Source organism: Vitis riparia, chromosome 19 (genome assembly GCF_004353265.1).
Source record: "Vitis riparia cultivar Riparia Gloire de Montpellier isolate 1030 chromosome 19, EGFV_Vit.rip_1.0, whole genome shotgun sequence".
NCBI lineage: Eukaryota > Viridiplantae > Streptophyta > Magnoliopsida > Vitales > Vitaceae > Vitis > Vitis riparia.
In genome coordinates, this window is record NC_048449.1 from 779823 (window position 1) to 805094 (window position 25272).

General features: G+C 36.0%; 2 protein-coding genes across 2 annotated transcripts; one reads left to right on the forward strand and one right to left on the reverse strand.

The window, feature by feature from the left end:
* Positions 1-303: 303 nt before the first annotated feature.
* LOC117908996 lies at positions 304-14027 on the reverse strand. Its single transcript, XM_034822883.1, has 7 exons — positions 13144-14027; positions 9785-10024; positions 7759-7848; positions 5272-5421; positions 4992-5116; positions 1184-1313; positions 304-646 (listed from the first exon to the last, which is right to left on the reverse strand). Exons 1-7 carry the CDS (start codon positions 13693-13695, stop codon positions 521-523), a joined length of 1413 nt encoding a protein of 470 aa, XP_034678774.1. The 5' UTR covers positions 13696-14027; the 3' UTR covers positions 304-520.
* Positions 14028-15412: 1385 nt separating this feature from the next.
* LOC117909184 lies at positions 15413-24643 on the forward strand. Its single transcript, XM_034823098.1, has 5 exons — positions 15413-15631; positions 18036-18950; positions 19334-19534; positions 22071-22266; positions 23907-24643. Exons 1-5 carry the CDS (start codon positions 15560-15562, stop codon positions 24089-24091), a joined length of 1569 nt encoding a protein of 522 aa, XP_034678989.1. The 5' UTR covers positions 15413-15559; the 3' UTR covers positions 24092-24643.
* Positions 24644-25272: the final 629 nt, after the last annotated feature.

Consider the following 25272-nt stretch of genomic DNA (forward strand, 5'->3'; position numbering starts at 1 on the left):
TCTTCTAAAAACACTTCCATTAAAATCACTTCAAATAGAAACACCATCAAACACACTATTAAATACTAGAAAGGCTCAAACTCGAAACCTCGGGTCCATTGCCCAAGGGAACGACCATTGAACTAGACCAGAGATCACAGACATCATTTAGACAATTCAAGCTGCTTACCCACAGTTAAGACCTAAAAGACTCCTGTGAACACTCCAAGATTTTCAACAGTTCTGATCGATTCATACCTACCAAGAAGATCCAAGCAAGAACATGCATGAAAAGGTAGATCTAAAAATTGCATTTTGGTTAAATCCACAAACCCATCATGCTTGTTTCATAAACTTTACTTAAAAACAGAAAATTTCTGACAATGGTTTCTGGGTAAAAGTCCCAAGTGACATGTGCAATTTACTGAAGTGTTCATTGGAACAAAGATTAGATATTCACATGTGACAACATGTCAGTTTGGGACTATATGTACATTTTGACTGCAGATTACATGAGATGAAGCAAGAAAAAAGGGGGAGATCAAAACTCGATACCGCTATTCAACTGAACAGAGAAGGAAGGCCTGCCAAAGTTGCTAAGAGGGGTCTCAACTCTTGCAACTATCCCAGAGTTCCCAACATTTCCATTCCACTTTGACCTGCCAAGCTGATTGGAGATAAAAAGGTGCTGATGTTAGTGAAAAGAAGTTGACAAACGTCTATTCATGTATCAAAGTGAACCAACTGGAACTGACCTACTTTAGTATTTGACCAATGGAAAGCCTCCCAATAGTTTAGAAACTTTTTTGGTGCTTCATTAAATTTTTATTCATAAATTAGGATAGGAATTTTCTATATATTGAGGGCTACGCCACAAACTTAAGAAACTGCCATCACACGGAGGGTGGAAGCCAATTTTTTGTAGTCTGGACTCTTCCTTTGAATTTCAACAGATAGCTATACCTCTTTGTCAACAAGGAAACTACTAAGCACAAAAATTACTAAATCCACAACAAATTTTTGGTGATTTAACAACAAAAGATCCTGACTCAGCTTCTAAAACCACCCATGAAGTAGGTATTCACATGTGAAAAGGAGGATGACATGCAGAACAGCATCCAGAATCCCCACAGGTACCCAACTAGCTGTAGGATAAGAGACAATGAGAAAACCAAAAATCCCTGCCAGTCCAGAAACAACTTACAGATATCGAAGCAAATGCAGAAGGATGTATTGTGTATGCACAGCCACAGATCAGACTTAGGTCTTCATTCACAGAGTGAATAAGCTCCGCCCTCAACCCAGGATTGGTTCCACCAAAAGTGGGGCAAACACTGACCAGGCATAAAAATGTGTGAGGGAAAGATAAACATGTGAACAATAGCATACAGGCTGCAAAGCCAATAGAGATGCAAAAGAAAGCAAGATATAGGGCGACTGGATAATCAGGCTCCAAATGCACAAATATTATCATTCAGTGAATACAAAGGTAAAACAACCAATACTGAATCAAAATGATGAAAAAAAGTAAAGTTCTTCACATTAGATTTTGAGAGGTGCAAAGAAACAGAACACCAAATTTTAGGGATAACATGCTGATTCTTAAAATTGGCTTAGTAAGATGTTGAATAGGCATGAATGAAGCAGGTTTCAGCACAAAATCAATCCAAGCCCAAAATTTTAAGGTATAGATACTTTATTAAGATCTATATAAAACTTTGGACTGGATATGGGCTCTCCCCCTTCAGATCAGAGTCATCTGGATCTCAAAGAATAGTTACTTTAGCTGTTACAATATTACTATTATTTTCAGGTTTGCCCACATATTCCTCGTAATATGTGACCAATATCACTTCTAATATTGTCTAAAGAAAGAAAAAAAATGTGTTTTGTAGGTCAATATTAAACCTTGGGGGCAACCTGACCTGATCTAGGAGTTCTCATATTGATCTTGACACAAGTATTAACTTTGCATGTCGAAATCAAATGAACATAAATTAAGGCATTAAGAAGAACAATTTGACCATAAATAGGCTTGAAGATGAAAATGACCAAACTCTCATATTTGTGGAAGATGATGACAGATTCACATGATAAAGAATGGACATGAGACTCAGGATCCTCTATCTCCAAGTCAATGAAGTTTTGTCAGAAGTTAAATAGATGATACAAGAGAATTTATAAGTAACACAACTATTGGCAAATCGGAGGATTGGCCGCATCCATCAACTCCCCTTGTGTTTGAATGTCATGGGCGCTTGGATGAATGCACTATAAGGCTAGGGTATGCGTCTTTCCTGACAGCAATTGCTTTTAGGAGAGTTGGTAGTGTCTGAGGTTTTACAAGTGGTATTAGAGTCGTGGTCACGGGTTAGAACCCCAGCTCACTGGGGGGGGTTTGAGATTGTTGGCAGATCGGAGGGTTGGCTGCGTCCATCAACTCCACTTGTGTTCGAATGTCGTGGGCGCTTGGATGAATGCACTATAAGGTTAGGATATGCACATTTCCTAACAACAATTGCTTTTAGAAGAGTTAGTAGCGCCCGAGGTCCTACAACTTTGTCAAAAATAGGAAAACCTAGAGGCTAATCCCCCCACCTCCAGTCTTCCCAAAAACGAATCTTTGCCTTGTTACCTACCAAGAAACGGGCATGATTGGAGAAAAAAAAAATCCTAGAAAACAAGAGCAATGGCCTTCCAAGGGTAACAATGCGACCACCTAATTAAAATGTTGATGTCCCAACCATTGAGGTGTGACCTATAGAAGCTCAAAATAACCTTATGCCAAAGAGTCATACTTTCTCTAGGCAACCTCCAAAGCCACTTCCCAAGGAGGGCCTTATTCCTCAAAGATATCCTCTTGAACCCCAACGCTCCTTCCTCCCAAGGCTTGCACACTTGGTTCCAACTTATGAGATGATCTCTCTTTCCCTCACCAAACCTTGACCAAAGAAAATCTCTTGCATTTTCACAATCCTACTCACTACCAAGATATAATCATGTACAAAGAGAGGAAATAACTAGGGATGTAAGACAAATAGGACTACATTAGAACTATTCTTCTGCCTAAGGAAAAAAATATTTTTTTCCAACCATTTAATCACCTTGAAATTTTGTCTATGACCAAGTCCCAAAAGACACTAGCCTTAGGATTACCCCCTAGTGGAGACCCAAATAGGTTAAAGGCCACTCAAAAATTTTACATTCTAACAGCAAAGACAATCTAGTGATCCCATCCAGACTCTTGATAATTCCTTACATGCACCCAAAAATCAACAAGATAAGCTTTAGGTTTTGTAACTCCTCTACATAGGCACTAAGAATAGCATCATCTGCAAATTGCAATGTGACATCCTAATTCTATTCCTTCCTACAAGGAACCCTTCTAGAATATTGCTTTTATCAACTTCCTACTTAAAATGTCAATTACTACGGTGAAAAGAAAAAGACAAAGTGGACCTCCTTGCCTTAAACCTCTTATTACTTTAAATCATCCATTGGCCTTTTTATTCACTAAGATCATAGTTGTGAAAGGCACGCCTAGGCTCGGGGCAGCGCAATGCCACCCTCCGATGCCTCGCTTGAAGGCAGGCGACGCCCCTTCATGAAGGCGCCGTTTAGGCGCACAAGGAGCAACGCGGTCGCTTGACACGCCTCCGGCCAAGCACACCCTCCTCCTCCTCCTCTTCTTCAGTCGCCGTCGGGTTGCAAAGGGCTGGGGCTGAGAAGCCCTAATTTTTTTATTTTTTTTGGGTCCAAAAAAACGTCGTTTTGGCCCTTTTTATTTTAAAAGGAACAGGCCAAAACGACGCCGTTTTGGACCTGTTTTCCTTTCCAACCCCTTTTTTTGGTATTTTTGAACTCGACACTACTCCTAATCGTGCCCTAGCCTCAGTCGTGCAGTGGAGAAGTGAAAAAGAAGAAAAAGATGAGGAAAAATAGTCACGTACCTTTTGGGACCTCATCATGTTGATTAAATTGAAGTTTTGGATGATATTTGATGATTTATGTGTTTAGGACAAATAAATGATTGTTAAATTTGATTATATTATATAAAAATATATATGTAAATTAGGGTGCGCCTCACTTCACTAAAGTCTGCGCCTTAGGTGTGCCTTGCACCTCAAGCTCCAAGACTACTTTGCGCCTTGGTTCGCCTTGAGCCTTTTAAAACTATGACTAAAATCACTTTTTTTTTATAGGTAAACTTTTGTCCCCATTGGGACTTGAACCTGGAACCTCCCACAAACCCTCCCCATCCTTTTAGTACTTGAGCCAGGCCTCAAAGGCATTTTTATTCACAAGATCACAATTTCTTAAAACATACATCCCATAGGAAATGTAGATGGTTTCATGAAGCATTCATCGGATACAACTTGATAGAACTTTAACTATGATCTAATACAAGCTTGTAACCAAGCTAATAGGTCTAAAGTATGATATTTTTACGGTGTAACTTTTTTTTTGCATAAGCACAATGAAGGTAACATTGGTGCTTTGGTGTATTACTTCGCTATTATGAAGCTCCATAAACACTTTTAATAAATCGTCCTTTACCACATCTCAACAAGAAATCGTCCTTTTCCTTGTCTAATTGAAGGACAGCTTTGCATACTTCCTCTTTAGAAAAGGATTGATCCAACCAATTTGCACTCTCTCTTGAAACAGGAGACCAGTCCAATCCTTCCTGTTTCTTGTTCCATTAGCCACCCAGTAGCTAACCCCAGATTTATGTTGCTTAGTTTTCTCTATGGCCAAAGTTTTCTAAGGGAGTTAGAGCAAATTCTCACTTAAAGTGGAACAAACACAACCTAGATATCACAATTCACTCGGAAGATCATCAAGTGAACATTTGCATAGACAGAAAAAAAACCATGACAAAGAAGACTTCAAACTACGCACTGCTCTTGGACCAAAAAAAAAAAAATTTAAATGTATATTAGAAGTAATAATGGAATCTGCACATATACAGTAACCCAGATGGAATATTTTTAAAAAAGCATACACTCTACCTGAATTGGATGGCTGGCCTCACCATGAGACCGGATCTCCTCCATGCTAAGGCTTGTGCAAGACCCAATGTAAATGATTTATCGGGCCATTGGACTATAGGTGTAATGCGTGTTCCCCACTTATTCTGCAAAAAGTTCTAAAGATAAATCCTTCTCCAAATAATTTATGGAACAAGCTCAAGGAACTGTGAAAATCTGAAAATGGCCAATCTGAAATCAATAAGGCCAAACAAGTGCAACAAGAAATTTGATATATTATCTAACAAACTAGCTGGCTAACCTTGCAAGAGAAGCTGAATTTCATTTCTCCAGGATATTGACCCTGAGCTTGAAGCAAGCCACCAAAAACAGGTAGGAAAGCACTGGTAGTTAAGCCCTCACCAGATACATAGGTGAACTGCCCATTTGGAAACTGCAAATCCATGAAAGACTGAGCAGAAAAGATGAAGTTAGACAAACAAGTCCAGAAGTCAGACATTATTTTAAAATTCAAACATAGTGGATGATGTTTTCATAAGTGCAATGACTTGATCACTCATTAACATTATAGGAACAAAGTTCAAAAATTCAGGAACTTTATGTCTGCAATATTATAATCAAGGAGTGTATGATATAAAGAAAAACAACCATCTATATATCATACATTTGAGATGTTTATGTAGCGCAATGGTTCATGTCCAAACAATTTAGTAATTGATTCAAACCTAATTGGTGCATGCTCATAGCTTAACAAGTTCAGGGGTTCAGACTGTTCAAAATGAGGAAGAAAGAAGAAATCTGATATGCAGGTTGCTTCAATGCATGGCAGCTTAAGATACCAGTCATCGAAAGAAAAAGTACTTCCAATTTACAAAAGAATGGACTTTCCTATTATTCCTTGACAGGAGCAATATGCAAAAGCCAGTGCAGAAGAGTATATCTGATGGGAAAAGCCCCATCCTTCGCATCAGCTTCTTCACCCACCCCCTAATCAGCTATATTGGAGAGTGGGAACTCCCGGAAGATTGCCCCTTTTTTTTTTTTTGATGGATAAACATAGTAGAGAGTAGATTAGTTAGAAAAAGGAAGCCCGGAAAGCGACCCAAGACATACAGGAAGTATACAGTAGGTGACAAAAGGCAAAAAAGAGCAAAATAGGAGGGAAAACAAAAACCTCACCCGCCCTCACCTAGAGCCCAACCAATCAAAAAAGTCGATTAAAGATAAAAGATCAGCATCTATATACAACTTTGTCCAAGACCATAAACCACACACAAAAGAATACTTCAACCTATGTATTAAAAACTCTTTATTGTCAAACGCTATCCTATTTCTTTCTTTCCACACCATCCAAAAAGGACATAAAGGAGTCAGCTTCCAAGTTTTTTTGCGCTTCTTACCCACAAAGGACCCAAACCAACCAAGGAGAGTCTCCCTTACCAAACAAGGGAGAACCCAAGTCACCCCAAAAAGAGCAAATAATAACTCCCACAAAACTCTAGTCTTCGTGCAGTGAATTAAAATGTGATTAGTAGACTCCTCTTCGGCTAGATAAAAGAAACATCTATTGGTAAGGGACCAACCCCTCCTTTTGAGTTGATCCAAAGTTAAAATTTTCCCCCATAAGGCTTCCCAAGCAAAAAAAACCCACTCTTGGAGGAACATAAGAGCTTCAAATTAATTTTCTTGGGAACCGGACTGTACTTCCCGGCTCCTCAGCACTATAAAGAGACTTAACTGTGGAAACCCCACTTTTAGATTGCCCCTATTATCTACTCTACATGCTTTTTATCTAAAAGTTCTTAAATTTGCAATTTATAAGCCCTCATTAATTACCTTATTTCTGCCATTGATTAAGCAATACATTTAAAATACAACTATCCACTTCTATTAGGTTTCCATTCAGGACTTCTACACTTCCTTCTCCAGGTCAAATCCAGGCTGGACAAAAGGATAGGTTTAAGTTCTACAATTTCTGAAACACAATTTGAATTTCTGCTAGAATAGGGTTTATGTTATGCAACTCTCCCAAAACAGGAAAATCTTGGAGAGAATTTGGAAAAGGCACTAGTTTTAATTGCCAATAACCTGAGATTTAGGGACAATGAACCAAGCAATTAAAAAATTGAATCCACCAGTTTCATATCAAAAGAAACAACTAGTTAATTCAAGAATTAAAATTAATTGAAGTAGATGGTGGCTAAACTTTAGGTTCCATGTATACACTCTGTTAAGCCCCCAATAATCTGCAATCTTCTAATTCGACCCACCGCCTGAGTGAACCATAGTTCTGTCTCCAAAAAAAAAAAATCAGCTTGGAGACCACCATTAGGGTCCAAAATATCCCTACTTCCCATGCATTGCTTCTCCTAGACACTGGAAACTACCTTCTTACACCTGCTCCTTGGTTTTGAGTTATTTCTTGTCTTTGACTCATTTGTTCTTGCATTGTACTCCCATACAATAGAGAAAAGTCTAGCAAAAATATTTTTCTTAACTGCTAGGGGCTTCATTTCTATGCTCATATTCCATTTTTTTTATTCCCACTTCTCAATTGTATTGTGAAGTCCTTGCGATTAAAATGAATCTATCTTGTTAAGATTTTGATCATGTCTCTCAATTATTGTATTTTGGCTTTTTCCTGAATATAGGTGAATGGCTGAATGCAATCAGAATATCATAATAAGCAAACTAACCAAAGAACTAATATTACCAGACAAGTCTTATCAGTAAAAGAACATTTTAAACTACAAAGAAATTCTGATCTCAGTAGAAGCTCAATACTCACACAAGCCAAAGGATTGAGACAGATCATTGACATCAACAACCACCTTCTATGCTTTGACCACACTGCTGGACAAAGAGAATGCATTCCATTCTGACAATCAAATCAACACAGTATAAATACATATACATAGAAAAATATCTAGATCCAAGAACCCAATACGGAAAACCAAGCACAATGACAGTAGCAATGTCATTAAGACATAAATGCAAGTTTAATAGAAATAGAATATTATGTAACAAAAATCTGTATGCATTTTGTGTGCCCCAGTAGCACAGTATTTTTGAGGACCAGCTTGGCATCATGGTACAAAATTAACTCTTTTACCAACTACTACTCAATTCTGTAAAAAATAGTGATAAAATCACAGGCATTTTTAATGGAAATGTTTAAAAGCTTTAAACACCTACACCATGTTTATCAGCAGAGTGAGTAGAAAATAGTTGAACTCAATAATAAAGGGTTTTGCCTCTTAGAATTAGAGGCACAGCAATAAATTACTTTCTTGAGCTGCATACAATGCAACCCATTCCCATTATTATTATTATTATATATATAGACAAAGGCAGATTGAATTAATAAACGCCTCAAAATAGGGGGTGCACTCTATGTATACAGGCAGTATACAAACAAACACCCTATGTATTCCCATTATTTCTTGACACCAGTTGCACACTGCCATCTAGAATTTTTTTCTTTTTGATGGGCCCCATCTAAATGTCACTATTCAAGTCACCAATTTGGTCCCATCACATCATAGAATTAGATGAGGTGGAGAGAAAGAGTTAATAAACTCCGACTTATGCCATGGATTGTAATCCAATGGAAATTGATAATTCCTACCACACTTTTAATTGTTGATAAATTAATGTGTTCCTTTAGTATGTGGTGAAAATGGACAGATAATACCTCAGCTAAGTGCATATTTACAAAGTAAAAGTACAAGAATTGTTGCTCCATGAAGATTCTGCTTCACTAGAAAATAAAGTTGAGATTATAGAGGGTGAACAAAATGATGAAAATTTACATGTAAAGCTGAAAATAAGAATGATGTTGCAAATTGGTGCCCTATCAAAGACAATAATTTGTAAGTGATTTTGCTTGTCTAATAGGCGCCATTTGTACACATCATGTGTACTTTGGTGTGCCCTTTTTCAGGCACTTTTGACATATAGTTTTGTTTTGCCTATCAAAAAAAATAATAAATTGCAAGTGACGAAAATGTTCTTTCAAATCATGACAGATGCACTCACATGAAAAAATTACAAGAGCAAGAGAAATTAAAGTGAACAAACCGAAGAAGCACAAACCCCTCTAGTTCTTAAAGGGATGCGATTTAAAAGGAACAAGAAAGAGGTAAGCTTCAGTGGGAGATTTGGTGTGGAAATATCCCTCTTGTGGGGGGACTTCTACACTTGTTTAGTATGGCAGTAATTAGGATGGTTGAATAATGCATCGAGTGTATAGGGTTCAACTGGAAGCAGAGAGTATGTGGAAGTATAGAAGAAGAGCCAATAAAATGTTAGCATTTGAATGATATTTTGGAGATTCAAAGCTAAAAGCAAAGAAGAGGTTGGCTCTTCCAGCTAAGAGAATTTGGAGCTCTTTGGCTCCTTTAAAAGTGACTTTTTTTTTCTATACAGCTATGAGAAATAAATTTTTGATCATGGATCATAAAAAGTAAGGAATTGAATAATTACAAATAGGTGTGCCATTTATAAGAAGGATGTAGAATAAATGATCCTTTTCCTTAATTGTAGCATATGATATAATTTACGTTTCTCATAATAAATTCATAAAAATTCAATTTCAAACGTGAATTCAAACTATAAAACAGAAAGGCAATTATTAATATTATATTTAACATAAAAGCAATTAGTTTCTGAAGACTGAAAATGGAAACAAAAAATTGTACGTGAAGTGAAAACTGAAAAACTAATCAATTCTAAATCAATTTAATCAGCATATAACATTAAAGCATCATTTGTTCAATTTCATACCAACTCAGTTGATTGAGAATTGGCTATACCTTCCTGTCATAACCATACCAAAGCAAATGTTGCTTTGAAAGATGAACAGGCAAAAGTAGTGTGGTATCACGAACAAAGAGCACTGGTCCAAGTTGGACAAGAAAAAGAGATGAATTCTCACTTCCTGATGTAGAACTGCCATGTGATGCCTCTACCCTCCATAAATCTCCCCTTGCAAGTAAAGAACTTTCCACATCACGTGTTCTACTGTCATATGTTGATGTAATATTAATGGTCCCCTGCATCAATATAAAAGAGGCCATTTGACCAAAAGTTGAATAGAATATTGAAGAAGATTCACATAGTTGACCCAAATTAATTTTTAATTTTCCTATATTTATATAAAACCTATGTAATTATATCAAGCAATGAAAAGATTTACAAAGAAGCTTTGGCCTAAAGTAGTTTGTACGTCTTTTCCAGTGATTAAGATACATCAATAAAACAGACAAAAAAGAAGGCCAAAAAGATCTTGTATATTCAAGTTATACCGTCTAAGACAAAGGAGAACAAAATTGTAAGTTAGGAGAAACTCAAAGTTCCCTATAAGTAGACCACAACAAAAAAAAAATCATGCCAAAATCCTCATCGAGTTCACGATAGAATGCTCAACATTATTAAAGAAAAAAAATTTTCTTGTTCCTCTTCAATTGCTTCATGAAATAGCAGCCGGCAACAGCCTCCAAAACTCCATAATGTTCCTGTCTCCTATTTAACCAACTGAACAAGAAGTCCAACACTAAGAAGGGTAACACCCAATGATCCCAAAGGGCAACATCCCAACGCCGTTTCATGGTGAGAAAAAGAAATAGAATGCAAAAAATAAATCAACCAACTCCATTATAGTCTGTCAACCACATGCTGCTCCATTATAGCCTAGCTAGTGCCCTGTGGCATTTCCTGCTTTCTTTGTTTGGGTTTTCGTAGGCTCTTTCTCAATTGGTCTCAATTGGTCAAAGAGGTTTTATCAAGGTGGCCTGGCAGCTTTGCTGGGAAAAAAAAAAATTGTAGAAAAACTTGGAGAATAGCTCCCCTTTCTTTGTTTTGAACTATATGGTAGAAAAATCGTGAAGGACTTCAATCCTAAGTATACTATTTCTTTTATTTTTTAACCCAACTGAAAGTTCGAATTACCTATTCTAAGCAGTAAAAACATAAATTCTAATTCATTAAATACTTGAGTATTTTTGACAAACAAACACCAAACTTTACCAAATTTTCCAACTTCTGTACAAATGTATAGTTCATACTAACATCAGAACACCTACTTCCACATATTCTATTTTTTACATGTCTCCATATTTTTCACTTAATTGTCATTCCTATTTAGGCACCCTTGTTGTAAGGTATCAAGGTGCTCTAAACTTGCTTCAGCTTGTTCTTTGGCACATGCATGGCATGTGCATGAATAGCACCGAATAATATCTTAAATCTTCTTTTTTTGTTTAATAAGCAAAATAATATCTCAAATCTTAATGCTAAAAGGTCTATGGCTGCTCTGCTTTAAAAGCTGATAATGGGACAGAGAGAAGAGGATCATAGGGAGATATTTTAGGATAGTGATTCTCACTTTTTTCAAGTAATATTATTTAACTAACCCCAATACTTGTCTAGTAGATTTAGGAGTCCTCTAGTTGACTATCAAATTCTGAGTGATAGGGGAGATGGAATATGGTGTATTAGGCTATTATCTTTCTCAATAGCATAAATTTTCAATATCCAAGCAACCACCTTATTTATATAATGTGCATCCTCCAGGTGCAATGATGCATGATGCATAAGTATTAGACAGACTTAGAATCATCTCCAATTGCATTGCCCTTTCAAAAGAACCACATTATCTTGTCAGTTTCTTGAATTTGGTGCACAATGAACCTTTTCGTTTATCAGCACAGTGAACCATTTTGAATCAAACAATGAATACTATCACAGGGCCTACCTCTTTCTTCTTCATTAAAATCAAGTTTTAAAACAAAAGCTACCACCCTTTCATTGTAAAAATAAATAAACAAATAATAGTTAAAAAAAAAAAACTAAAATTATGCTAAAAAAAAACACTAGATAAAGCAATGATATCATGAAGTAGTGGGAGAGAAAAACAGAAAATAAAGAAACAAAAGCATGAAGCTGTGAGGCACCAGAAACTGTGGGAGAATTGATCCAGGTATGTGACATCTTCTTCTTCTGCTGTCCATGAAATCTTCTGTGCGTGTTGCACTTTCACCCCAGGAAGATAAAGACCTCATTTGGACAAAGGGGGTTCATAGGGTTTGTTTGAAATGGTAAAAATGACATCATTTGCTCATGCTTTTTTAACAAACCATACATCCAAATGATGTCATTTTGCCTTGTAGTGAACCAAAACAACGCCGTTTTGGGCCAACACAAAACAGAAAAATAATGATAAATAAGCAAGGTGCACCAAAGCACATGGCTGAGAGGCGTGCACTGTCCTGCCGGAGCAGCTTGTGGTGCTTATCCTCAACCAGGCAAGGCTTACCAACAACGGCACTATATCACCTCGCACCTTTGACAACACGGAACTGGAGCTAAAAAAATAAAAATAAAAGCAAAAAATACTCTAAAACTTAATTGTGAGAGGTTCTGATAAAAAAGCAAGAGTAGAAAATGATGTTTACTTAATTGTCATAACCATGATATGGATAGGGTCAACCAAAGTGTGCCCCACTGACTCCAAGTCTCCAACCTAACTTCAGGTTGGTGGGGGTGTCTACAATATTTTCCTTTACCTTAATATGATCACAGTTAGCAACATGGACACTAAATTGAATTTTGAGAGTGAGAAAGACCTACATAGATAGATAGATAGACAGGGGAGCAAAACGAGCTTCGGATCAAACAATGGTCATTATGACCATTTCCCGTATCCAGGCTCAGATTTCCACCCAATATTGGATTTTATTAGTCAGACCTTAACCAGACAACGAAAATTTTTACCGTAAGGTCTGCTGAAAAATTTTGGTTTTGTTTCTCATAGCCACTAAATATAACCAAATAACCTGAGGATTTCCTTTACTTTTTTCCTACTGTGTTTTCCTTTACAAATAACACCGTAGTTCCCATTGTTGCAAGTGTACTTCACCAGTTCCCAGATTCTATAACACCCAACAGCTCAGTTAATCTAACACTAACTGTCTCAGCACCAAAGCTAACCATCTTTATAATGTTCAGCACCTTATATATATATATTTGATAGATATTCAGCACCTTATATTTTTGCATGCTTAAGAAACAATTGATCATAGCTTCGGTCACTAAAATTAACATTTCTATTTATCACAAACATGGCAATTCACAAATTGACATACAAGTACACATAACCGGTTTCAAAATTTACCTGTGGCCTACCAAAATGCCCTGCCGAGCTCAAATCAAAACCGGGAATTTCCTCCTCCACCAGTCCATCCAAAGTCCCCTCATTTTCTGCGAACCCGAATTCCCTCAATCGTTCTGTCGCCAACCTGAAATCCTCCTGCAGAGCCACACCCAAATCAGCCCGCTGCCCACTCCCACCCACCCGAACCGACGCCGCTACACCCTCGTCTTGCCGAAACGGCACCGGCAACCTCCGAAAAAATTGCTGAACCACCCCATTCAAGCAGGCCCCAAACTCCGCCCCGACTTGCCCCAACCTGTTCCCGATATCGAAAATTGCGGAAACCCCATTGATCCCCGAATTGTCGACCGCGATACCGAAATCCTGGTTCCCGAAACTCTGGCTCGGGAACTCGACATCGAAAAGCTTCGGTTTTTGAGGATTCGGCCACTGAAACGAGGGAGGTGTGATGTGCGATTGAATCAATCCCGTGAACTGCGCGAGCCGGTCCGCTAAATCGTGCCCGTGCCTCTGCACCTCCTCCCACGCCTCGAAGGACCTCTCCACCGACATCTACCCACCAACAACACCCCAATTCGAATCAAACAATCAAAAAACTTAAACCAGTACTTCACCCGGACAAACCAAACAGCCTTTCGTGATCTCCAAATCCGAGAAATCAAATTTTTCCAGGCACCAGAATTCCCCCAATTCGAAACAAACCAATCAAAAAATCATCCGCTTTCCCCCCTTCCCGCAATTCCGAAAACTCTCAGAAACTGAAAGCTGAAGCTTTCGACATCTCCAAATCAGGCAAAATGTTAAAGAAACGATCTAGGGCGCCAGGGTTTGACAAAGAGAGTCGTGGAGAGAAGAAGACTGGAAACGGTGTAGAAGGGTTAGGGCTACGGTTGGGGGTAAAATGGTAAATTAGAATACAGTGTTTTCAGTTGGTGCCACGTAGGTCTGATTACTTGTGGCTCTCTGAAGATAGGATTTTTATTTCACGGAAAGTGACTGCATTTCTCGCCGGTGATGTGGGAACGTCACCAACCAATCACATAATGACAGACACTAGATTCTCAAGTTTGAAACAAGGCACGGGAAGGATTTATACATGAATGTGATTCATGTTGTTGAATGTTGATCATACATTTTCAAATAATTTGATTCTATGCAAAAACTAAAATTTTTTTACTAGGGTTTGTAATTTTATTCCACATTCGTCCGTATTCTCTATTTTAATATATTTGGTATTTTTTTTTAATGAAAATAATACTTGAGAGCTTGTTTTTTATGATTATTTTAAAATTTTGTGGTGTAAATATAAAAAACTATTGAAAATAAAATATTATAAATAAAAATTACTTTTTAAAAAAAATCAAAATACCAGAAAAATATAGAAAATATTTTAAATATTCAAACAAACATTTGTTTTAAAAAGAATCATGGAATTATTTTTTTTTAAATACTTTTAAAATGATTGTTTAGGATGAGTTTGGTAATTGCTTTCAAAAACAGTTTTTTGATAATAATTTAAGAAAACTGTTATTTAATGTTTGTAGAACAAAAATATGTATCGAAAATTTGAAATATTTTTAACTTATTTTTAAAAACTTTTTAATGAGTTTTAAAAAAATTATATCTAATATTTCATTTTTTATCATTATATATATTTATATAATTATTTTTTAAAATAATTTTTATAAAACAATTGAAAATAACTAAAAAATATTCTATTTTTTATTATTTAATAATATAAAAGATAAAATAATTTTTTATTATCAAAAGTGTTTTCTTGATTTTTTTTGTTATAGATAATATAAAATTGTTTTTAAAAACAGTTCTCAAACATATCCTTAAGAATTGTTTTTGTAAATGTTTAAAAAAAAGAAAGGTTATAGGTTAAGTGAAAATGATATTTTTAATATTTATTATCAGTAAACCTTTTAAGTATAATATTGTAATTTTTTTTTCGTATTTTTTCTTTTACTTTAATTATATTTATTTTTATTTTCTCATTTATAATCATTTATAAAATTTATTTTGAATTTTAGATCTAGTTTCAATCTTTAGCAAGTAATTGAAATTGACGTCAAAGTTATGATTTTTAAAGGATATTATTAGTATTATATTAAGTTTATTTTGGATTATTAGGTGTCCATATTATTTCTTTTCCTCTAACTTATTAAAATAATTTCAGTAATTTATTTTTAATTTTTTTTAATTTTATGCATATAGATATTCGTGATGATAAGTTTAAATATTAAATAAAATTAGTTCAAACAAATTGGTCCAAATCATTTGAGTCTCTTATCCAATGATTGAACCCTAGAAAACACCGAAGAGGCTTTAACCTAATTTCAAATTTCTTCCGTTCTCTTTCCCTGATTGCGCTTTTGATTTGAAGGTCTCCAAAGCAAGGGTCTTTTTTCCAATGGAGCCAAACACGTTATACCCTAATCTTCGATTCGATGATTACCCACCAGATGACCCGATCTCTGACAAGGTGATTTTCTCTTTTTGTTTTCCTTGTCTGTTTGGTTGCCGAGAATCTCAAGTTTTTCTTATCTGGGTGGCTTTCATTTCGGGCCCTTTCGGTCTGGGATGATGAAAAATCCCAACTTTTGAATGTTTGAATTATTTTAACGCGTTTTCTTTTCAGCCGAACGGAGCTTGCAGACTTGTAATCATTTTGGAATTATGGTTTTTTTTTTTTTTTGTTTGGGGGGGGTGGTTTGGTGGTTAAGAACAATTAATCAGAGTTGTACAATCTATACTATTAGTTAATTGCAATTGGGATAGAGAGAATTAGATATGGAAATATATGGTAGTTATAAAAAATTATGCTTCAACTTTATGACAATACATCATAATAGGGTTTTTGGGCAATTGCATGCTGACAGAACCTAATTCAGGATGTTGATGAGGTTGTAAGATTTGTGATTAGGGTAAAGATGTACCCGGAACTATATGTGGTTGTTTCTGAAATTGTTCGGTCAATTATCAAAACTAGAAGAAAGAAAAAGTTATTAAAAGTGGGTTGCAAGATTGAAACAATTGAGTTAAAGCCATAGGCGAGTTGTTTTATTGGAAACCAACAGTTTAATGGTTGGAAAAAGATGTACTGGAAGAAAAGTGAAAAGAAAAACAATGAGAACCCCATAGGGATATACAAAAGAATCACTCTCTGGAAACAAGATTTGAAGCAGGGAAAAATGGCCTTGAAGTGCTTTAGATTTGTAGGCCCTCTCTCAGGGGAAAAGGGTCTGCTTCCTCATTTGCTTCCCTTGCCACCTGCCTCAGCTACTCATCTAATTTAGAACCTAGTTTGAGTGAAAAGGAGCTGAGGATGTGAATCACACCATATTATTTGTTCTGGGTGTGATTTATGAACACATCATGCATGATTAGACCTGCATCTCCATGGACAATCCAAAGATTTTTCTATGATCACTGTAATTTATGGCTGCTATATCTGGACTTGTTTCTGCCATTCTGATTTCTTAAACCTTCTGGTGACATGATTAAATGCCAATACTTGTTAACATGTTTTAGTAACAGGGCAAACAATATGGTTTTCTCCCCTTATAGATGTGGGGATTGGAGACTGGGTTTGATGGTCTCTGATGGAAGGTGCAAAAATTTAGATGAGAGAACATCATATCTTAGGCACATATTATTAGAACTTGAAAATTAAAGAAAAAGTTGTAAAATGAATGTTGTTTGTTAAATTAACCAACCAAAAACAGCATTTAAATAAACCTTAAAATCAGTTATTGGAAGTATCTATAGTAGTTGTTAAGACTGATTGCATTGAGTGGGAATGGGCAATGGAAGCTAGTGCTCTTAAAATGGCTGGAAGCAGGGAACCGAGAAGGAAATGATTAGGATCAGAGGCTTTTTGTGGTTTAGAGTGATTCCTTCTTTCTTCTAACTTTGAAAGGATCAACAGATTACTATGGAGGAGCAGATGTCTGAATCAATCAATAATGTTTAGAAGGTTCGTTTTTACCTATCAGAAAAAATCAATAAAGTTCGTTTGTCAAAATCATCATCAGAAGAAAAATGAAATGGAGTTTAGAAGGTGTTTTGAATGTCGTAAAGTACAAAGCCATTTAAAAGAAGAGAGGTAAGGGGATCACAAGGAATAGATGTGTTATAGGAATGCAATTGAAAGTGATTGAGGATTGTTTGAAAGGTGCATGGAAAGCGTAAAAAGAAAAAAGAATGTAAAGGAAGCTTTCTTAAGTAATATTTAGAAATTATGAATTTGGAAAAGTAAAATATGGTTATTCCGTAGGATGTAGGGATGAAAAATTTAGGAAATGGTAGTTATTGGGTTGTTTCTGATCAATATATAGGTAATGTGATTCCCAACTATATAACATGTGACATGAAAGTAAAGCATTATGGAAGTATAAAAAAACTGTTTTTCCATTCCTCCTAAATAATAATAGCTATAGCCAGGTCTCCCTAGTGTAATTCCAGAGACACTTTTGAAGCGTCAATAGACATGCGCTGGAAGCTCAGTTTCTTAGGAGCTTGCTTTTGGCCCTGTGTGGTTGCTTCGCCAATGCATTATAATTAGAATGAGCAATCTTAAGGTAGTAGATCAAACTGAAACCTGTTAATATCTCCTCAGTCTTTTGGAAGAAGTATTAATTTTCTGACGATTATGTTGGAAGTATCCTTATGTGCCCAATCTATTCCTTAAACTGGCAGTGATTTTTATATTATTTTATTTTGGTGTTATGGCTAACTGGATGATAATTTTTGTGCATGATGAAATTGGTGGTGAGATGTCATGATATAATTTCTTTTTTCTTTTTTCTTTTTTTTTTGTATTTGAACTTGGCTGTTGAACTGTAATGCATCAAAGTGACTTGAATTTCCTGGACTTTGGTTATTAGGCTTCAGGAGAGGTTCAGGAACTCAGGGAAGGCAGTGAGCCTATGCTAACTGATGATTGTGTCAAACATGAAAAACTGCAACTTAGAGATTGTGAAAGCAAATCACCTAAAAGCACTGGGGTAGATAATGATGTGCTAAATGATTCGTTTGTTGGCCATAAGAAACCAGGTAAATATTTTTATTATGGCTTGCCACTTTCTGAAGAAACTGGGCCTTGGATACCTGTCTCTGTGCCTCCCATGTTGGAGGGTGAAAATGAAGAATGGAGTAAAGCCCTCGGTGTAAATGGGGGTTACCTTCCGGATGGAGACATGGGATGGAATCAGTTAATTGGCGAAGATAAGGAGCTGACCATGTGGGATGTGGTTACTGATATGTTACTTGCGGCCCAAGGGAAAGTGAATGCTCTCGCTTCAGGAGATATCCATAGATGTAGAGTCTCATGGATATCGAACCATCTTCTTGAGCAAGCTTGGAAAGAGATGGCTGAAACTCTTACGGAGGTTAATTTGAGTAACATAAAGGAAATTATTGAAGCAGATCCACCAAAATGGTTGCCTGACAGTGCCGCTTCTGCTTGCATGCTGTGTAATGTGCGTTTCCATCCTATAATGTGCTCCAGGCACCACTGTCGATTTTGTGGGGGGATATTTTGTAATGAATGCTCTAAGGGGAGGAGTTTGTTGCCTATAAAGTTCCGCTCTGGGAACCCACAACGGGTCTGTGATGTCTGCTGTGTGAGGCTTGAATCTGTTCAGTCATACCTAATGGACCAAGTAAGTCGAGCTGCCCAGTCGCCAACCTATGACCTGACAGACCTCAGCACTTTGAGATCATGGCTTAATTTTCCATGGGGCCAGTCTATGGAATATGAGATTTATAAGGCAGCAAACACCATTCGGGGTTATAATAAGGTAAAAATTAAGCTTTTTGGCCATTTTTTGAATTAACTGGGACTGATGCTTGCCTCCTTTCTCATTATTGTATGGTCCTTAAAAATGAGTAAAAATGAATTGAATAATTAAAATTTTCCAGCACTTGAATTTTGACTAGAACTATGAAGGCTAGTCTTGTAAGAACTTTTTGCAGCTTTAGATCAGCCTGCTCTTTGTATGTGTATCACAAATAAATGAAAAGGATAAGAATCAAATGTAAACGTTTTGGTAGCATTTTTCATTATCATTATTCTTGATATCAAGTAATCATGCATTTATATTCTAAAATAAATTCGTAGACTGTTGATTTAATAATTCAAATTCTTGTTTGGTTCGTAACATACTAGAATTCATTTTCTCAGGTTGGCTCTCTTACACCTGAAAAGTCAATACCAGAGGCCATTCTAAAACAGGCAAAAGGCCTTGCAATCCTTACTGTTGCAAAGGTCGGCGTGATGGTGACTTATAACATTGGAACAGGGCTGGTCATTGCTCGTAGAGAAGATGGATCTTGGTCTCCCCCGTCTGCCATTTCTTCCTTTGGTATTGGTTGGGGAGCTCAGGTAAATAGTTCTCCTCGTGGAACTTTGATTCCTCAGCTTCTAGGATATTTTGGCCACATATTTCTTGCTTCACACATGAGCTTTTCTTGGTGCATATTATGTCAAGTAAATTTGGGCAGAAAAGAAAATTCTTCCCTACAGAAATTGCTACAAAAAGATAATTCTCATTTCTATTTCTAGCAATGGCCAGACAATTTCAATGGAACAATTCTACCAATAGGTCCAATTTTCTCACATTCTCATAATTATATGCTTATTCAGTGTGTTTTTCAGCAAGTAATTGGAAAATGCAAGCTTCTCTTCAGATATGGTCTCACTTCACAGAAAGCTACATGCTGACAATTCAACTATTGCTGGAACTTTTGTAGTTTTAGGAAAATTTATTGATTTGAAAAACAGTAGAAAATAATCAACACAAATTAAAATGGCACTGATAGCAAACAGAATAAGACAAGTTTAGAAGGCAGAATTGCTCAATGGTGGGCATATATGATATATGACAAGGAAAATTTATAGATTTGAAAAGCAGTAGAAAATAATCAACACAAATTAAAATGTCACTGATAGCAAACAGAATAAGACAAATTGAGGAGGCAGAATTGCTCAATGGTTGGCATATATGATATATGACGGCCTTGTGGCCTAAATTAGTAAGACAACTTTTATGATTTGAAGAGTTGGTTTTGGTGAAGAACATGATAAAGGACACAGTAAAGAACATGTTTATTCTAAGAAGGATGAGAGTGATGATGATGAGGATGGTGTTTTAGAAGAGGAAGGTGGCAATGATGCTGTTGGTGGTGAAGGAGAAGGTGACACTGCAATGCACAGTTCTTATATATTCCTTGAGGAATAAATAATAGTATGATGGATCAGCCTGTATGCAATGCAAATGAGGCACTTTTAATCTAAGTAGCCCAAACCCTTCTAAAGACAGCCCTCTTTCTCTGACACTGTTGGACTTAACACTCCTATGACATGGTAGACATGCAGTTCACGGTGTTTTCTATGTATATGTATATAGATACATACATACATATGATAGTAAGATTCAGAAATAACTTGGGCAATTTTTGAAATAGAAGTGTCATAGAGGAGGTTTTCTATAACAGGAGAGACTAATCTGAATAACTTGGGCAATTTTCTGCTTTTTGCTTGGTTTACTTGTATACGACCTGTATACTTGCACACTTTTTGCGCTTCTATTAATTCAATCTTGTACTTATCAAAAAAAAAATTATTTTAATTTTCTTTCAACCTCAATAGGTGGTCTGTTGTTGGTTTTCTTTATATATATAATAACAAAATTTATAATAAAAAGATTCTTGGATAACATGTGCAATTTTTGAAATAGAATTGTCATAGAGGAGGTTTTCTATAAGAGGAGAGACTAATATGAATGATTATCTTTCTACCTTAATAGGTGGTTTGTAGTTGCTGTTTCCTTCTGGATTAAGAATATTTTACAGTTGTTATGAGACAAATGATGTGGCTAGAAGGTGGAGGCTGTCTTAAACACTATGTGCATGTTGCAATCTTATTCGTAGTTGTTGACTAGCATTGGTGGAGCTTCTTTCCAATCATCTGTTTGGTTGGGACTCCTAGTCCTTCTGAAACAAAACTTTGGTTTGTCCTGATGATTGTTTTAAACAAACTTATGAAAGTCACAACCTTATTGCTTCGTAGTGAGTGATCTACCGATCATTTTGTATTTTATTTTGTGTCATAGTGATCTTGCTGTGGCTGACCATCACCTATCACATTGCCATTTCTTAATGTGTCTGTGGTTGCATCATCTCCACATTTTGTGTAATGTGGTTTAGGATGCCTTCAGTATATGTTATCATGTTTTTTTTTTTTATCAGAGTATATGTTATCATTTGAAATCCTGGAAATTTGGCAGTTATAACTCATAAGTTGTGGAAAAGTAGTACTCTGTCTAATAAAAAAAAAAAGGTAGTACACTTTGCCTTTTGTTGGGACATATTGAGTGACCTAGAGGATGTAATACCAGGATGCGGTGGAGAATTGTGATCTTGGATTAATTCTTGTCTGTGCTTGTGTGGTGGTGCATGCCTCAGATTTTCATTGAATTTGGGGCTCCTTGCTCTATATTGTAATTATCAGATGTTGTCCTTCTTGTGTTCACATGATCAGATGTTGCACTGCCTCTGGTGTTCATAGTGAACACTCTTATTTTCAATTCTGAACAATACACCTGTATTCATTTCCACATCAGTATGTACATTTCGATTATTCTTTTCAATCTGAACACATTTAGATTGTTTGGTATTGGATACAGTATCTGTGTGGTCCAAAATTCATCCTTAGATGTTTCGTATTTGCGTCCATTTGCCTTATATTGAATGTACTTGTAAAAACTTACATGGGTAGGCTGCTCTTTTTTCATAAGATTCCTGTCCTTGAAAGTCCACACTTTTCCAAACCCTGAAAACAGATGGAATCCCTTTTAGGTAACAATTTTTCCTGGGAATCAAGCCTTGAAACTGGCTTTTATGTTTTTCCATTTAAACAGGCTGGAGGAGAATTAACAGACTTCATAATCGTGTTAAGAACAAACAATGCTGTCAAGACATTTAGTGGAAATATGCACTTCTCAGTTGGAGCAGGTTTGAGTGCTGCTGTTGGTGTTGTTGGACGTTCTGCTGAAGCTGATGTTCGTGCTGGTGATGGTGGTTATGCTGCTTGCTATACCTACAGCTGCTGTAAAGGTACACCATGATTGTAAAATTGTGACATTTTTAATAACCAGAAGTTCGAATTTCGGATTAATTTTGCTCAAGTGAACTCCAATTCAGCTACATGCCACCTGCCAGTTGTGTGTTAACATGCTTCTGCTCGATAATTTTCACTCTATTGCCCTTGAATTAGACATATCATCTGCCATTTTGTATGTATGTGGGTGTGCACACCAAATTATTGATTTCCTGTAGAGAAATAAAAAATAAAACAGAAAATCTCAAAGTACTTGGAGTAAGCTGTATAAGTTCTGGTATTATGTAATGTCATGAGAAGATAAAAGAAAAGGAAAAAGGAAAAAAAAAAAAAAAAAAAAAAAAAGATAAACAATTGAGAAAAGCATCAAATCTGAGAATGTTGTATTGCTACTTTTCTTGGTGATTCCTTTTTTTTTTTTTGGTAAATTTTTCTTGGGGATTCCTGTTGTTGCAAAGAATCACTTTTTGATGGAGATTAAGGGTTTGTTTGGTAATGTTTTAGAAAACTGTTCTTAAAAAATAGTTCTCAAGAACAAAATTGTATTTGAGAACTCAGATCTGAAAATTGGTTTTCTCATCTTATTCTCTGTAACTGTACACTTACAATGCAAAAGTTTCCAAAGTTGTTGCTTAGAATATTCTATAAAAAATAATTGAGAACACCTCAAATTTAATCTCACAAAACAATATGTTTTCAGAATAAATTCTGAAAAAAACTGTTTTATGTTAGAAGTCTGCCAAACACGTTTTCTAAGTTAGAAAACTGTTTTTAAGACCAGTTACCAAACAGCTCCAAAGTTTGCCCTTGTAATTTTTTTTTTTCATGTGTGTGCTTGTTTTATACCTTTATTTTCATGCTTGCACTTGTTGCATTCCTTCCTCAATGGGAACCTGGTGGTCTAGTTCATTTATTTCTTCACTTTTTAAATTAGGGCAGTCCTAGATTGTTCATATGACAATAAGATTGGGAATTAGTATCCTCCGTGAACTTCAAAGCATCTTTAGATGGCATGGCTCAGGATGATAGTGTTGCTGTGTGACCCATGCTCAAATTTCCCTCACATGGCAGTATGGTCATCCAGATTTACAAGAATTGAATGAATAGGAATATGCAAGTTTGTATGTCATAAAATTTATTGATTTTTTTTTTTTTTGGCCTTAAAAATGGTACCATGCAATAGTATAATAGAAGAGTCCATTTTCTGAGTCTTAACTTATCATGTTCTGTCAGCTTCAACTTTATATAACTGAGTTGCTTTTACAAGTAACTATATTTTGGTTTGGTTTTCATATTTTTGAGTGAATATCCAGACATAAGAAGATTCCGAAATGGCAACAAATCATCTAATTTCCTTCCATTGTTGCATCTTTTTTGCTACAAATATCATTCATTAAATCAGGTCTTGCTCTACCTCTTAGTTGGTATGCCTAGATTGTTGTCAATGCTATCTTTGCTGGGTCTCAAGAACTGGTCACCCTGAAAGTTCTAGTACATCTAGCTTATCTGCATTTACTTGGGATTTTTATCCATTTTATGCCTCACCTAGTCACTTTGATGTCTCAGCTCATGAACCCAAGCTTGCAGGTTCTTTCCTCTTCACTGTGATCTAATGACATTACAATTGATTTTCCAGGTGCATTTGTTGGGTGCTCCCTCAAAGGGAACATTGTCACAACCCGCTCACAAGAAAATTGCAGATTTTACGGCAACCCATCAATCAGTGCATCAGATATTCTTCTTGGGTCACTGCCTAGGCCTCCTGCAGCTGCCACTCTCTATCATGCACTGTCTGATCTATTCCTCAAGTTTGAGAGGTGATTAGCAGGGTTCGGTGCCAAGAATCGCAGGAAAGGTAGCCTGTGCCCATATGTAAATTCTGCCCATCTCCTTTCATTATGAATCTCCTTTCCAATTCTTTATTCCACATAAAGCAATTGAAACTCAAACCCAAGTGGCTGTATAGAAAATCCTCCCCCCACCAAAAAAAAAAACACGAAATTATATATTATTTATGATAAGTTAACAAGTACTGAAAATTTGCTGGTTGTATATAATTTATATGTACATAGCTGAAGAACAAAGTATATTCGAAGCCTTTGTTGAGTTGGTTTTCTTTTTCTTTTTCTTTTTTAATTGTGATTTACCCTTATATTTGAAGTGCATTCTCCTAGAGGAGGGATGTTGAAAATGGTTTTCCTGTGAACTGGAACCATCCACAGAGGAGAAATGTTCTTGGTAACCATGGGTTTGAATAGTTTCTGTAGAATGTGGGTTGAGTTTTGGTACTTTTCTTAGGGTTTTATGCTTTTCCTGCTTTTGGGTCTCATATTTCTCAGGTGTGGCCTACATAAATCACATGATTGTTGAGTTTGAAATATAGCTGCAGCTTAAGATTAGGGTCTCTCTCTCTCTCTCTCTCTCTCTCTCTCTCTCTCTCTCTCTCATGGTGGACTACTCATTTAAAGGTTTGTTGTGTTTGATAAAAGGGAGACATTTCTTTTTGTAAAGTAGTCTGACTAGTGCCAAATTTCCATCAATTGCATGCTTCAACTCCATTTCACCAAATCTCTTCGGATGAACTGCAGCCTCATTCTTCAAAAGGCACTTGGTCAAAGCTCTCGTCTTCTAACACTTTGGGCCCTACAATTTCATTTGTTGATATGCTATTTTAGAGAAAAAAAAAAATCATTTGACCACATTTTTCCATACATTACTAGTGGTGATGGATGTCGAAATTGGATATCAAAAGCTTTTGCTTTCCATATATATATTAATTATTATTATTATTATTATTGTTAACATGTTGAATTACAATTTGTCAGTGTGGTAATTACATGTGAGAAAGGCCATAAGAAAAAGGGATAATCTATTAAAAAAGGACAAAAGAAATATGAAATTATAAATATAATCTCTCACTTTAAAAAAACAAAACCATTTTAAATAAGAATATTCTCATTTTTTTTTTCTTGTAAAAATATCATTTTCTTTTAAAACATATG